Genomic DNA, 16062 nt, shown 5'->3' with positions numbered 1-16062 from the left:
GGGAAAGAGATAATAGACTGCTCACCATTAGCAAGCAGCAACCTGAGGTGCGCATGAACAGACATTAATTTGACACAACTTACAACAATGAAGACATACTATGATTCTTTCAGGGGTTAGTCTCCAACTGATTGGGACACATGATGAGGCCTTAAGAAATAATGCCATCTGTCCAATATATTTTTTAAACACAGATGTAATGCTAATAACACCAGTGTAAACATGCTGCTTGCCCACATGCTCATTTCGTTGTTATGTGCCTTGTCACTTTCTCTTCAAAATGTTGCCAAATCACAAGGTTCCAGCTTCAACATAGAAGCTTTTGAGACACTGAAGTGAATGAAGCAAAAGCTTTTTCCACATTTCAATGTCGATCATTAACAGTATATTTATGCTTATAATTTCAAATCATATCTACCTTGTTATTACCTAATAACATATTTATCTTCCAAAGATAAAGAAAGGAGAAGGGGGCATGGGCTAGCCCTCGCAGGATTCTGGTCTTGGGGGGTGTGGAAGGGGGTGAAGTCTATGTGTGCAGACAGATAAAACTTGCACCATTTGATGTGGTTTAAACTGCAAGTTTCTAGACATACAAGCCAATTTAGAATGGTTTAAAACTTCCTGAAATGGTTCAAAAGTACATCAGGATAAATTAAGTTTTGAACCAGTCCTCCTTGACCCAGTTCAGTATTTACGTATGGAGACCAAGTTTTCTGTGACTAGTGTTTGGTAAGTCCTGTAAGCATCCCACACTGCACTGCTGCTCACCCCCACCCACCCACCTGACAGCTGGCTACTCTGGTATGCAGCCAGAACTCTTCCGAGAGTGATTTGAGCTGGGGGGGGGGGCAGGAGTATCCAGGTGGGTAGAAGGGATACCCCTACTTCTAGGTTCCCAGGATGCTCTGGGGTGGGGGGGGCGCACTGCCCAATACTCCACAGCTTTTAAACAACATTTTCCCCCAAGCCACTTGTCAGTTTCATACTAGTCATGGAAACCGACCAGATTCCAAGGCATCCCAGGTACCACCACACAGATTTTGGTAAAATAATAAAAGGTCTCTGGGTCTGAGCAAGAACTCACATGTGGATTCTGCATCTCAGAAAGGTTAGGGAGAATTGAAAATTAACACACGCATGAGCACACTCAATCATGGTAAGATTAAGTACCAGCCACAATGTATATTTGGGTTTAGTAACAAAATGTTACAACAAACATGATTTTACTTCACGTTCCACTTATTCAGTAACTTTTTATAAATCAAGAACCCTGGAGCATCCTAAAATTATTTCTGTTGTAAGAAAAGTAGTTTTCAATAAAAGCCTTAAAAATTACACTATTACTGTAACATTAGTAATTTTATTAATCACAGTGACAAGCTTTATGTCTAAAAACAAGAGGGAAGTACTATCAAGCACACACCTTCATAGCAAGTGCAATTAGAGCACCTTCTGTTGGCTTTCCCATCAAGGTGTTGTTTCTGATTATAGCATCATTGCACACACAACCAGCCTAAAACACAAAAAACCCTGAGGTCAATACAATATATACAGCCTATATTAAAGCCACTGGAGATAGACTGCTTAACTATGCTAAAATCATACCTCAACAATTTTGCTAATAGTTGGGTTGTTATATCCATGAATAACATCACCATCAAGCATCACTTCTCCAAACCTGTTATAGCCTACTCCAGTTACCTGTAAAGTACAGTCAAACATGATATCAACCAGAGCATTAAAACATTTCATATATCCAATAATCTGTTTTTCAGAATTTCCTGTACAGAAAATGGAATGGGTTACTTAAAAATGGACCAATTATACCAATCAAGAAGTGCACACCTACAGTTTCCTACTCAAGGTCTAATGCAATGGATTTAAATTAAAAAGTGTTAACTTCAGTAGTTTGTAGACAGTTTAATGTTTATACTGAACACAGTGCAAATTCAGAATGATCTAAGTACCCTTAAAAAGCTGCATTCTCAGCATTGGTAAGCAAAACATATATACATACATATATACATACACACACACACACACACACATATATAATTGCCTTGTTCCATCAGGACTTGCTTCCAGCTATTTCTTGCTCTTCAATTCCCCTTTTTTTTTTTTGTTTACCTGGACCTACAATGCATGCTCCCTGGAGGTTAGGGAACCATTTTGCAAGTTTAAGGAGAAAGGAAATCTAAAAGTGTAGCTAGGTGATCTAGGCTGACTGAAGATCAGTTCACTGGCTGAGGCCTGGGATATAGAGAGACTAAAACAATTAGTTTGTAATTATTTATTCTAGACTAAAATCTAGAGCCCAATCAGTAGTTAAATTTAGTCCCTTAAATTTGCAGCATAAACCAAATACTAAATGCCCAGATTTAGGAAGAAAAACTCAAACATATGTCAGCGAGCATTCCATACACTTTCTACTAAAATACCTGAAGCCAGTCACCATCGGAAACAGGGTACTGAACTAAATGGACCAATGGTGTGAACTCCTATAATAAGTACATGAAGCTTAAAATAAGAGAGAGAGCTTAAAAAGTAAGTTTAGGAAGCCTTTTCACTCATTCCCCTGTTTGAGGCTTGTGTGTGTTCATAGTAACTTCATTGTACCTATAGCTGAAAGGGCTTCCTACAATTTTAAATTTATTAAACTGGTATTTTAGATTAAAAATTAAAATAAGCCACAAAAATGCAAGCTGGCAAACTAGTGGGAAGTAAATAACATTTTTAAAAGGTTAAAAGAAAGGTTGCTTCTTCCATTTCACCCATTATCTATGTTTACTTTCTTCTTGCCCTCACAATTCATAAGGCTCTTCTCAGAAGCACAATGTTCTTTTGCTAAAATGCATTTCAAAAGTCCATTGGGAGAAACCAGCTGTTCTTCCCCCATGCAAATACAGGATAGCAGTTGGAAAAAATGGACTTTTAAAAGGAAAAAAAGAACAGGTCCCATTTCTATTGAAGTCAGAGGCACAAGCCTCACTGACTTCAAAAGGAATAAAACCAGATGGGAAATAAATCAAGGAATTTTGGAATTGGTATACAGTATATTCTCTTTAATTTGTCACACTTGCATAAGTCAGTGAGAAAACATGTTCCCCTAAAGACGCATCTATTTCTGCTTTTTGTTTCTTCCCATCCTCCAATTTATTCCTCCTTCCTTTCTGTGTGTATATATTTCCTTCCTTTTAGGAACTCCCAGTCCCTACCAACCATGCTTTCACTTCCTGCCTCCATTCTATCCAATTAAACGATCAGCAGTGAAACAGTCACGGGGCACAGGGTTATGAATCTATCTAGCAGACTAAATATTACATGTAGGCCACATAACCCAATATTCCTCCTCCAAAGGCTACTATAAATAATTTAATGTATATTCACATGCTGTAAAAAATAATCTTGTTTTCAATAGGAAAGACAACTGCCAAGCCTTTCAACTAGTCTTTATTTAAACAACAGTCCAGAAAAAGGTCAAAATAATGAATGCATATGAGAACACAACATGATAGCCAGAGACAAATCCCTCAGTCAGCCTTGTATTTGGCAAGTCAGAATATTTCAGCCTAGCACCTGTTACATGCACTGAAACCACGGAAATAAAATAAAAAGTTAAATATATTCCTACTGTACCTCAGCGTGCTGTCCATCTGACGTAAAAATATGAGTAACAGTCATTTCATTCTTTGTTAAAGTTCCAGTTTTATCTGAACAAATCACATTGCAACAGCCTGAAAGAACCAATTAAGTTAACGTTTGTAAGACAGTCTTGCTAGCCACAATATGCTTCACACCAAGAAAAAAAAAACAAACAAAAAAACAAAAAAAACGTAATCTAGTTTCCAAATGCTCTAAAACTTCAAGATCAGATGAACCTCTCTAACACCCATCTACATACAGCTGATCACTTTCCACATGAACTTTTAAAATTTCTTACTCTCCTCAAGAGTACGAATATGCCAAAAAACAAAACAAAGAAACAAAACAACACACTGCAACGCTGGTGGTTACAACTGGACTGTAAAAGATCTATTCATTTTTTGTAAACAATGGCAATTATCACTTAAACTGAATCAAAGAATTCACACCAGATCATTCAAAGCTATGTACAAAGTCAGGATGCAGCCAAAAACAATCTTCCAAAGTGTTTCTATGCTTTCCCATTTACTGTTACTGACTGTAAACTATTTTAATGAAGTCTTAACTGAGATTGTGTGAAAAGGAAGGCTGAGAGCTTCTATGGTATGAAAAGCTACACGCTTTCTCTAAAATATCAGTAATGATCAGTTATTACTTTATTAAGATTAATGACATTAAACAAATCTCCCTGACTTAAACTTTTAAAGCATCATATCAAAGTAGCGTTAGTATCTTCCTTGAATTTTAAATGAATTTGCTGCAAATTGGAATGCTTAAGTTGTAGATTTTAAAAATGTTTGATCAATCATACACACTTCTCTTGCATTATAACGTCTTGATAAAAAGATAAATACAGCCTTGAAGTATTAATGTTCTGTACTTCCCAAGCACTGGAGGCAGTAGAATTCGAAGTAGCGCATCTTTAAATACATGCATAATTATTAATATTTAAACACATGCACAACTCTCTAATGTTTAGGACAGAGGGACCTGCCCGGGCCAGATCCAGTCCATGGACATATTTTGCCCACCCCTGTTCTAGACTGACTATTGAGTCCCATTGGGCAGAGTGGTTTTCTTAAAATCTTTACCAGCCTACAGAGAAGCCTCTGGCAACCCCATAAGATTGGGCCCCTAATATAGTCCATGGCCTGTTGTGACCTATTTATAAAACATTGAAAAAGGTTACATGAATATATTGTCTCAAATAGTATATACTTAGAAGTTATCATCCCTATCCCATGATGATATCTTTGAACTTTAACATATCTTAAATTAAAGCTATCTTTATATATGGGATAAGATATATGGTAGTGCCCAGTCTCCCTCAGCAGGGGGATTGGGCACTGCCATATCTTATTTTTTTAAATAAAATATATGGTAGCTATGATGTAAGTTTTTTTTTTTAATAATATCTTTTTAAAATGTTTTAAATGATTAAATTAAAAACATTGGATTTAAATTAAAAAATCTGATTTTTTTTTTTTTTAAATTGTTGATTTTTATCCACCTTACCTGCAGCCCTTCATCCTCCCCCTCCCTGCTTAAATGTCAGGCCCTGCTCTCCCTGAGCACGTGGAAATGTGGGGTAAATTTGAAAAGTGCAACCTTGAAATAAACATACCTGCAGAAACTGCATATCGGCAAATATGTATATAGAAATTTTCATTTTACCTTTTTGAAACTGCTGCAAGTTTTAGCACAGCTACCCCATACAAACACTTCTAAGCAACACTTTTCTGCCTACTTGTATGTGGTACAAACTATGCACATTAGTCCAAAGCCAAAAGGCTCAGAATTACCACATAGTTCACTAGGGTGGGTCCCAGCAGAGTCAACAGTGCTTCAAGCCATGGTGACCCCACAGCTCAGCACCACTCAGTATGTGCATGTACTCCAGATACTTCCCACAAGGATCCATGTGCTAATTAGTGCCCTCTTTCCCCCCCCCCCCCCCAAACTAGAACCCAGCGTTCTTATCACAAGTCCTGGGATCCTCCAAAAATGTATATGCAGATGAGGCTCAAGGCAACCTGGTCTGGCTTCACCTCATCATATGCAACCAACTGAGAAAGGGGGGTGACAGAGGGATTCTGGGTGAACTCTTTAAGACTCCCATTTGGTGAGGTCTGCCAGACATTTAATTGGAAATGGGAGAGAAAGGCACAGCTCAGCTGTGGGAGTAAAGAGGAAGTTGAAACGTATTCAAATGTAGTGGCTCACTACAACTTGAAATAATTGGCACTGATGGGGACTAGACACTTCCATATATCTTATTCATATGGGATTCACTAACCTTTCCTTGTGGTATGGTCTCATTAGTATGTTTGCCCAATATGGACCATAGTCATGGTCAGTGTTGGCTGCATTTAATCAACTTCATAGGTGGTTTCCATTACTGAGCAAATGCTGCTATTGGCAGCAGTTTAATGATATGCCATGTATTTAATGAGGTTTCCTTTCACGAAAATATATGACAAGGGACTTCCTCCCCAATGCAGTTGTGGGGAGGGGAGGGGGAAACTCATCTTGTATTCGGGTAAATACAGTTTGTTTGTTTTTAATGATATATAGACTACACAATCTGTATAGTATAACTGCATTTTTCTAATACTAATAAACTTAAAAGCTGTTTGCAGTCATCTCAATGCTATTCCTAAACACATGCAAGACTGCTAGGGTTTAAAAGCATTAGTTTTTTTGTTTAACAAAACTGCAAGGTTATGCAAAACTAAAAAGGTTATAATCAATGAATAATAAAATTCTCCTATATACCTCTTCATCAATGAAACTATATTACTGCTAGCATAGACTTACTATTGGCCCATTAATTTTGTAGGTTTCTTGTAAAAATGATTCAATTTAAGAGAAACTTGTTTAAAGTATTACCAATGTCCTGGAAAAACCTTGGCGAACATGAAGCAGATCTTCAACAGACTTAAAATTATTGCTAAAATCATAACATTCATATCAACATCTCTATGATTGGTTCTAGTCATACCTAAAGTTTCAACAATTGGTAGCTTTTTTACAATAGCCCTTTTCTTGACCATTCGCATAACACCAAGGGCCAATGTGACAGTTACCACAATTGGTAGTCCTTCTGGGATTGCCGCTACAGCCAAGCTGTAATAAAACAGTGTAAATATTTTTTCTTAGAATTCCATATACTAGTTATAAATACATCATTACAAATTGTTATACAGAAAAAATGTCCCATTAGTAAATTAATGTCAAAGAGTAAGTGGCTGCTACTTTGTTCTAGGTAGATATCATTTAATTTGAGAGAGAGTATTCTGAAGAGGGTAGCTAACACCCTGGTTTAAGAACCTGAGATTTAGACATCTGAATTCAGATGCACCCCAATGTTTAAATGAAAATGACAGCAAATGTAAGGGGAAGATCAGCTTTAAATCTGATCCTGTTCATTTTAGTGCTCTGAGCCTTACCTAATTGAATCATAATTATGCAAAGCAAACTGGATTACCAAGTAATAAGGCTTTCAGTACATCAAATTTCTATGTAAATGTATACATACATGATGACGCAGACCATATCACAGCCATGGCTGTCATCTTGAGATTAAAGGTATAACACTATCCTACATGACTATCCTACATGAAATGGAATAACTGATAGTATGGAATAACAGAGTATAAATCAGACATGAGAGCAGATATAACCATACATTCATGGGTACATATTCGAGTGATACACAAATCTTCACTTAGTCATGATCCATGTTTTTTAAAAGGTCACCTTTTGTCCTTTACATGCACAATCCAACCAAGTGATAGGTTGAGACATTTCTTTAATGGGATCTCTGGAGAACCCTCTCCTACAAAATTCATTCCCCTCCACTACTCTAAAGAAGGAACAGTGAATTTTGACAAAATTCAAGGCCCATCTATTTACTCAAATCTGTGTCTGTGGCCACCCACTCCAAGAAATGGATTCTTCTTTTGTTTAAATGGTTATATTAGAGGGAACACAAACTTCTGATTATTACCATATTTTCTCCCATACCACATATGCCCAAAATAAATACATTCCTTGTTTTTCAGAGTAAAACGTAGGAAAATAAAAGATTTTTCCAAAATCATGGCTGACAGGATAACAGAGTAGGTCCTTCTGGAAACTGAGTGTCTTGAAGTCCAGGGGACAATCTGGGTGAGGCAAAAGGAACTTCCTGGTGTAGTAGGACAACAAGGCTAGGCTCCAAACCCTTGGAAAGGCAGTAGCAAGACTGTTACCCATTTACTATAAATACTTCTTTGTAAGTTACTGTAAATAATCAAGTGTTGTTTCCACACAATAGGCCTACTACTAATTTTCAAGTTTGTTTTAAGTTTAAACAATAAGATAAATCTCACCTCACACCAATAGTAAACATATCAAGGATATGCTTTCCTTGCAGCCAGCCAACCAGCATAATAATGCCTATAAACAAAACAGAAATAATGGTGTCTTTTCATATAAATAAAAATCAAGGTCTTCAAAATGATCAAACATTAAGCAAATCCAAACCTTCAAATACTACTCTGTATGCACTTAACTGGGCTTCTGGAACACCAGAGCCTTGATTCCTTGACCAATGAGGCATAGACTCAAGGAAGTTACAATATAGAACAGGGGCAGGCAATTATTTTGGGCAAAGGGCTGCTTATTGAGTTTTGGCAAGCCATCGAGGGCCACATGACAGGCAGCCCAGGGCAGATAAATATTAATTTTCTAAATTTTTTAGAAATTTTGAGGCCGGACAGAACGGCCTGGCAGGTCGCATTTTGCCCACCCCTGGCATAGAAAGTTTAGGCTGGAGATGAGGAGGAACTTTCTGACTATGAGGGTGGTCAAGCATTGGAACAGGTTATCTAGAGAAATTATGGAATCACCATCCTCGGAAGTTTTCAAGAGCAGGTTGGGAAGACACTTGGCTGGGATGGTTTAGGTCAGGGATGATCTTGCCTTGAGCAGGGGGTTGGACTAGATAACCTGGTGGAGGTCCCTTCTAGCCCCACTTTCCTATAAATATTGCAGGTCTGTTAGCATGGCATTATGCTTCCACCTAAACCACAAAGCAGCGCTGGCACTGAGACTCACTTATACTCGCATCATACTTTAAACAAGGAGGATTTAAAAAAAGAGGAAAAGTGAGGAAAAAAAAGGGTGTTGGGAGATATCTGTAGCAAATAAATACTTGCAAATATGAAAAAAAACCCAGTGTCTTAGTGACTTTCAACTAATATTGATCTAAGCCTATTAAGCAGTGACCAATAGTTTCTTTTAAATCATCATTCTTCTAATGCCAATATTATTCTTTATTTTGATTTACATAAAGTGTAATCAGGAGTGAACTCTGAATGTGACTAAAAAGTTCAAATGCAAATATGTTTTCTTACCTATTATACCAAAGGAGTATAAAGAAAGTTGTTTTCCTAAAAGGTCCATACTCTTCTGCAAAGGTGTCTTCGGAGCCTTAGTAAAAAGTCAGAGCACAGGGTAAAAAGTGAGTAACTTGCATTAAAATGTTAGTATTACTGCAGTACATATTGTCTCGCTAAGTTTCTAAAACATGAAAATACAAGAGAAAATGTCAACACTTATACATCCAAACAGCAGGATTATCAGATATATTTCATTTACAGAAGGAATAATGCACACTGCACTATCTGGTTACATTCCTCCATTTTTGGAGACAGCTGAAGACTTTCTAGGAGTCCTTCACTAGACTGAGGAACTTCACAGCACTCCATCTACACCAAATAAGCTACTTATCCTAAGCACTCATAAACAGGAAAAGTCTATCAGAAACTCTGAGTTTCCTGAAAAAGAAAAAAATGTGGCTTTGGATAACAGAAGGATAAATGCCATTTTCAAACCTTAAATGCACATCAAACTCCTAAGAAGCCACCTTGTACTCCCCAACAGGAATTTGCTAGAGATTAGAAGTGGCTATTTCTTAGAAAAGAACTTGACACCCAACCAAAAAAAGCCCACAAAAACACACTAAAACAAGCAAACAAACAAACAACCTCACACACTACTTACACAATTAACTTCTGTCGAAAGCAATTTACAAACCACAAGAAGAGTCAGGAAAGTGAATTCTTGTATTAGGCTCACAGAGGCTTATCTGTACAGTAATACAAGACACTGCCCTAATTAACACATTACTTTGGGGGGCAACTAAACATCAAAACACCTATAACTGGCTGAAGATACAGCAATAAGACTTCGAAAGGGTGAGGAAATAGATTACCGTCCCTGAAAGCGAAAAAGATGGGGACCAGTGAGCCTCCCACATAAGCCTTAATTACTAATTGCTCATACAAAATGAACAAAGAATAAATTTATGAAGAACCCCAACTTCTCATAAAATGAAAGTCAGTCATCAAAACTGACTGCCTCCCTAATTAGTCAGAGGACAGACAGATTAAGAAATGGAACACCTTCTGCAGTGATGTTATTCTACCCTGAATCCAGCAACTCTTGGGAATTCCAGTGTCAATAATCTGGCCACGTATACCACTAGAGATGACTCCTATTTTCCTCACTGATGAAGATACACCTTTTAGTATCTATGAAAACAAGCCTCAACGTCTCAGAGTGCAGATGGGAGCCTACATTCATGAGCGACTCACAGGCTGTTACTGAACTAATGCCAGCACTGGTGGGCAAGTGGTGACTGGAGCCTCTTAAAGCAGAGGTGTCAGACTTATCCAGTCCCATGGGACCAGATAAGGGTTGCCAGCCTAGTTTGCGAGCCAGACTGAGATGACCCCTTTGCACACCCAGGGCACTGGGCCCAGCCCACTCGCCACATGCCACACACACCAGCCCTGGGGCTTGCTGTGCACACAGCACACAGGGACAGCAGGGGGTACGCACAGCCTGCAAGCTAGATTCAACACTGCAAGCAGCACAGGAATTGGTCCAGGACACTACATAAGACCTGTGCCCCAGACCCATGCCACATACAGTGCCGAGTCCAGCCTGTGCAGTGAAGGCAGCGTGCTCCCTGTGCCCGCCCCACATGCTGTGTACACGCCAAGCCCCAGGACTGGCACATGCTACATAAGGTGCATGGGGCTAGACTGACTGCATACATCACAGGGGGCTGGCAGAGGGTATGCTGTTTGCCATGCCTCACAGGACTAGTCCTGCACTCTGTTGGCTCTCGCATGGCCTAATCCAGACTGGCCCCTGGAGCCAGTCCAGTGTAGTGTGCACCCCAGACCAACCCCCTGTGCTGTGTGAAAACTGTGCTGCAACGGATCCAGCCTGCATGCCCCATATGGCATCAGTACAACAAACCCTTGAACTAGATAATATAGGTCCATAGGCCAAATCTGGCCTGCAGGCTGTATGCTTGACAGCCCCATCTTAAAGCTTTCGCTTCTCCATCTCTTTATATCATGAAAGGTTTGGAAGACTGCTATTCATAAGTATTGCTACACTCACTCTTGGAATGACAAGGAACACTGAGCTCGTTTCGTTCTTGAGCTTCTGCCTTGACATTTAAACTGTTTCAGTGCTCAGCTTTGGCAATGAAGACATTAGTGATGACCAGGGATCTGGGTTTTCTATTTGCCACAGAAAAACATGGATTTTCTCCTTTAAAGGAGTAAAATGTGGGAAATCACAGGTTTCCCCTTGCAGGCTAGCAACACTAAAGCCTGCAAGGGATTGTGGGGAATGGGAGGAGGATGATCAGAGGCTGCAGGCGCCATGTGCATGTGCAACATGCATGTGGCAGCCAGGCAGCATAGTGGAGAGCAACTCCCCACAGACAAGTCTATTTGGGAGGGGACATGGGTGACGTGGGGAGTGGGAGGGGCATAAGTGACACTGGGGTGGGGCATGTGCCCCCCAAATTTTTGCACCCCCAGTGGAGACCCAACCCAGTAGGCAGGACCTGGCACAGGGGGGCAGAGCACGGTGGCAAGACTTGTTGCTGCCACCGCTGGGACCCCCATGCCAGCTTTGCAAGGAGTAACAGACCAGGGGGAGGGAGAGAAGAGAGAGGGGTGCTGGCTGCAGCTCTACCCTGGAGGAGAAGTGGGGTTGAGGGCAGCACAGGCAGCCTGAGGGGAACAGCAGCAGCTAGGCCATGGTGGCAGGGTAGAGCTGCGACCTGGAGTGCAAGTGGCTAGAGGTGGGAGGAGGCGAGGTCAGCATGACCCCCCTTCCCCCTCCAGTCCATAACTCCTCGCGCTGCTGGCAACGTGGCTGGTGTGGAGGTTCCAGTGGCGGTGGCAACAGTTCTCGCTGCCCCACTCTACTTTTCTGCACTGGGTCCCCATGGAGGCCCCCAGAGGGAAAGCAGCAGGGTGGGAAGCCCCAAGCCCACTGCAGGCACCCAAAAGGTTCTCAAAAATTTCTGAAGGGGTTTTAGTGAAATACTCATACCATTAAATACGACTGTTAGTTTCTCCACTAAAATTATGGAGGCTTCATGGGGATCTCTCTTGATGGAAAAATATTTACATTTACAAAATAAAAAGAAAACTAGGCTTTAAGTATTAATACTTACTTCTTCTGCTTGCATCATTTTGAAAACCTCCCCAAACTCAGAGTTTTCTCCTGTTCCGATAACTATTCCCTATAAAAATAATTAAAAAAGAATCATTCCCATTTGAGTTATTACTTTAGTATTAATTATGTTTCTTGAATAGTTGTCAACAATCTATGAATCAAACAGTGAAGAGATAGGTTTTTTCTTAAAGCACTCACATATCCTGAATTACATATTAGAAGCACTCTCCAAGGCTCTTGCACATTCTCCAGACATATTTACAGACTTCAAATAATACTTCTAAGAGTATACATTATTCTAACACCTATTCCATCAGTAAACTATATTATTTTTCCTTTGGACCCAGCAACTGAAAAACTACCAAAAAAGTTCTGTTTCAGTACATCAGAGAGCAAAATACTTCTGGATGACAAAAGGTCATACCCTTGAAGTGCTGATGTACAGATGTGTAGCTTAAATGGATGTACAAATACATTTATAAGCTTGAAGCAAATCTGGTTTCTGCTCCTTTACAAATAACTATGGCATTCAGTCTAATTTTCTCTATCAATATGATTTTACCTTTGCTTTTCCACATCTAACCAATGTTCCCATAAAAGCAATATTGCTCCTTGAGGTAAGGTCTCCATTGGTCGCAGCTGGCTGAGGTGATGTACACTTAGAGCATGGAGCAGTCTCCCCTGTCAGACTGGATTCATCAACAGAAAGATCCACAGCCTTTGGAAACAAAATACACACATTAGTAAAAGGCTTTGTCTTCTGGTACTCTTTTTAGTTTTTGGAAATCTGTTTTATAATATTTCTCTTCCCTCTTTTAAAAAGTAAATTGACAGGATAAGGAAATTACATGTCAACCAAATATGCGTCCAGAATCTATGAAGTGAAAACAAATTTCACGTACAAGCAGCTGAATGCAGGCACACTGAAGCAATGCAGAAAATAAGTGCAGAATTCCTTGAGATCTTAGGTATTAAGCCAAAGAAAAGACAGCAAGAAAGGAGGAAAAATAGCAGAAATGCATATATTGTAATAATCTTGGAAAACTATGATGGCACAATAGTGGCTATATTTAAGATTCCAACTGGGTCCCTCAAAAATTTACTTTTATTTTTGTATTGTTGATAGTTTCTCTATGACAGTCCACCTAAAGGAAGGCTGAAACTGTGATCAGTTCAAACAAGCCAAGGAAAAGGAAAAGTTAGGATTACAAATACATTTACACACTACAGTCCCTTCAACTCTGCCCTGTGGCTCAGTTCTTCAGAGCTGGCTGAACAACAGAACTGGCAATAGTTCTACTCTCCTAAAATGCTGTTTCATACTTAATATCCTGACCAGGAGAATACTAGGTCACTGCCAAGTCATAAAGTGGACTTGTTGGGCAAGAGAAACTTTCATCTATATAGTTCTGTCTACTTTTTATTCTTTTAAGCAGCAGAGCTACCCAGAAACATGTCTGGGGGAAAAAGGTGAAGAACTAGCAAGAGAAATAAGATACAGTTAAAAAAAAAAAAAAGGTACTGCATGGGCAGAATTAAGGAGTATTATAGAAATATTATTGACGGGACTACCCAATTCAACTTCCATTAAAATCTTTTCATCAACTTTAATGGGTACTATGTAGAATATTATTCTGTAAATGAACCAGAAGTTCAAATCAAAATTCCACTCTCTACAGTCTTCTGTATATAACGATTCTGTAAAGGGATATTTATTAAAATAAGAAATCCATGAACTTCAGTCTAGTCACCTTGAACTTATAGATAACTGCCTTCAAGAAAAGTTCCTAAGGATATACAAGAAGTTCTATCTCCATCTCCAAGTCTCTCCAAAAAGACATGGCTTTCAGAGATTCTCTCTTTATTTCATGTGGCTTTAGGAGCAAAAGCTAAATGGAGATTAAACGTGGATCAATTACACTGCACTCTAGATAAGCAGCATTATGGTAAATTGCTGCAGTTCAGGTATTTCAGTCTTTTAAAATGGTGAGGTATTTCAATTTTGGTGTACTGATTTCTTTATCAGTGCCAGACAGCAAAATGAATATAGCTCACTAGACCAAAAATAATTTAGTCAATATTAAAAAGAGGATAGTACCTTTACTAAAGTGCTTTCTGATCAGTCAATTCCCTTTATGTCCTGCTATTTTCTCAAATAGTTACCAGGGCAGTACCCATTTTTAAAAGTTGGTGCTGTATCAATAAAGGAAAATGGACACCTGTCAAACACTGCAATCAATCTTTCAATCATAATCAATAAAATCCATTTAGAATTTAACATCTAAAGAAAGCTCTATATTTTTATACCAATTGTATATTTCTTAACTATAGAGTGAGGCACTGAAACAGCCCTGTTGCTCAGCCTTTAAAATGAAACTCTGAAACCAGTTGTGGTGAACATTATCTTAGCTGATAGCATAATATTCTGATTTTTTACACCCACAGGCTACTCATTTTATTCGTATATTAGAAGTGGTGAACAAAGTTTCCAACATTGTGTCTTGAAAAATGAGTTTATACATACACAGAGGGAGTCAGTTCTGTAAAGAAGTTTTCTGTACATACACTCAGTGTTGCTAGACAAACACCGTTTAATTCCCATTTGTGTAGTTTTCTAGCAGTGTCACCCAGCAGAATAAAGAAATGTACAGACTCTAGATACGCAAAACCATGAAATCTTTTGTAACGACAGTTCTAGTCCTCTTTCCCCACCCCTCCACTCCTTAGTACTAGAACTATAAAGTTCCTAAAACTTATCCTTAATTCTGATAACTTAAAAACAATACAGTAAACTACATGAGCAATTACAAAAAAAGAAAGTATCCATAACCATTTGCGTATACAATCAAGAAACTAGATTTTGTTCTAAGATACTTTTTACATACTGCATCCTTCTATAGATCACTATATTCAATACTTAAAATTTACTTAAGATAGGATTACATTGTATACTTTGCATAATTTGTTCTTTTCAGTTTTAGGATACTGCAGAAATCTCAAGTGTTCCAACCCTGGAAAAGAATTCTTTAAGATACTATTAAACAGATGTGCATTTATACATACTTTTAAATTAATATAAGTAGCTATATTGCTATACAGATGAACACTACCATCAGCAGAATGACAAGTCTTCTCAGAGTTTTACAATAAAGTAGCCAGTTACAGTGCTGACCACTGATGTAAGTTTCTCCAAGAGAAAAAGAAAAGCTATGCCACTGGTTGAAAGTTAAAATCATAAGCCTCTTACTGGATTAGAACACAGAAAAAGACAGAATTTTTTCTTCTGTAGAAGAGAATTTGCTAATAGCCAAGTAATAAGCAAACTGGACCATGAATTAAGCTTAATCTTCGCGTTCTGCATTCTCAGGTTTTACCAATTTTCACTGATAAATTCCCGTGGGGGTTTTTTTTTTTGTTTTGTTTTTTTAAGTCATTCAGTTTTACACCCGTTTTTCAGTTCAAATCCCTGTTAACCAGCACAAGTGGGGAATGGCCCATTCCCCACTCGTGCCGGTTAACAAGGATTTGAACTGAAAAATGGGTGGTGCTGGTAAGCTAAAAGTGCCACTGTGCTGGTTACCTGAGGCACAGATTTCTGGCCAGACATCAGGCGGACAGTGATGGCGACCACATGAAGAGTGGGGGGCTGGGAGGGCAGTGGTGGCCACACAGGGGCTGGGGAAGGGTGGCTAGAGCCGCTACCTGGGGGCACAGGGCTCCTGACTGACCCTGGGTAGGGCGGGACAGGCTGCAGGAATTGCTTCCCAGGGCAGACAGGTCCGAGCTGCACCCCGGCAGCTCCAGCTTCGGCCCTGCCCTGGGCACTGGGAGCTGCAAGCACTGCTGGGGGGGGGGGGGGGGGGGGGAGGGTGGGGAGGGCTC

At 39.3% G+C, this 16062-nt stretch overlaps 1 protein-coding gene across 5 annotated transcripts in view; it reads right to left on the bottom strand.

Annotated features, from left to right (window-relative positions):
• ATP2C1 (ATPase secretory pathway Ca2+ transporting 1) overlaps positions 1–16062 on the bottom strand; it is a 105478-nt gene that overhangs the window by 22815 nt on the left and 66601 nt on the right. For all 5 annotated transcript variants that reach the window (XR_003093287.1, XM_025200256.1, XM_025200255.1 and 2 more), the window contains 8 exons: positions 12743–12898; positions 12179–12247; positions 9045–9120; positions 8019–8085; positions 6647–6771; positions 3640–3737; positions 1609–1704; positions 1427–1516 (listed from right to left, as the gene is read on the bottom strand). Coding sequence is in view for 4 of the 5 variants with exons in the window: in XM_025200256.1 (XP_025056041.1) it covers positions 1427–1516; positions 1609–1704; positions 3640–3737; positions 6647–6771; positions 8019–8085; positions 9045–9120; positions 12179–12247; positions 12743–12898 (777 nt within the window). In the remaining variant the exon portion in view is untranslated. The remainder of the gene's footprint in view (positions 1–1426; positions 1517–1608; positions 1705–3639; positions 3738–6646; positions 6772–8018; positions 8086–9044; positions 9121–12178; positions 12248–12742; positions 12899–16062) is intronic.

Source organism: Alligator sinensis, unplaced genomic scaffold, assembly GCF_000455745.1.
Source record: "Alligator sinensis unplaced genomic scaffold, ASM45574v1 scaffold54_1, whole genome shotgun sequence".
NCBI classification, from domain to species: domain Eukaryota; kingdom Metazoa; phylum Chordata; order Crocodylia; family Alligatoridae; genus Alligator; species Alligator sinensis.
Note: the sequence above shows the minus strand (reverse complement) of the source record. Positions and strands in the feature narration are given on the sequence as shown.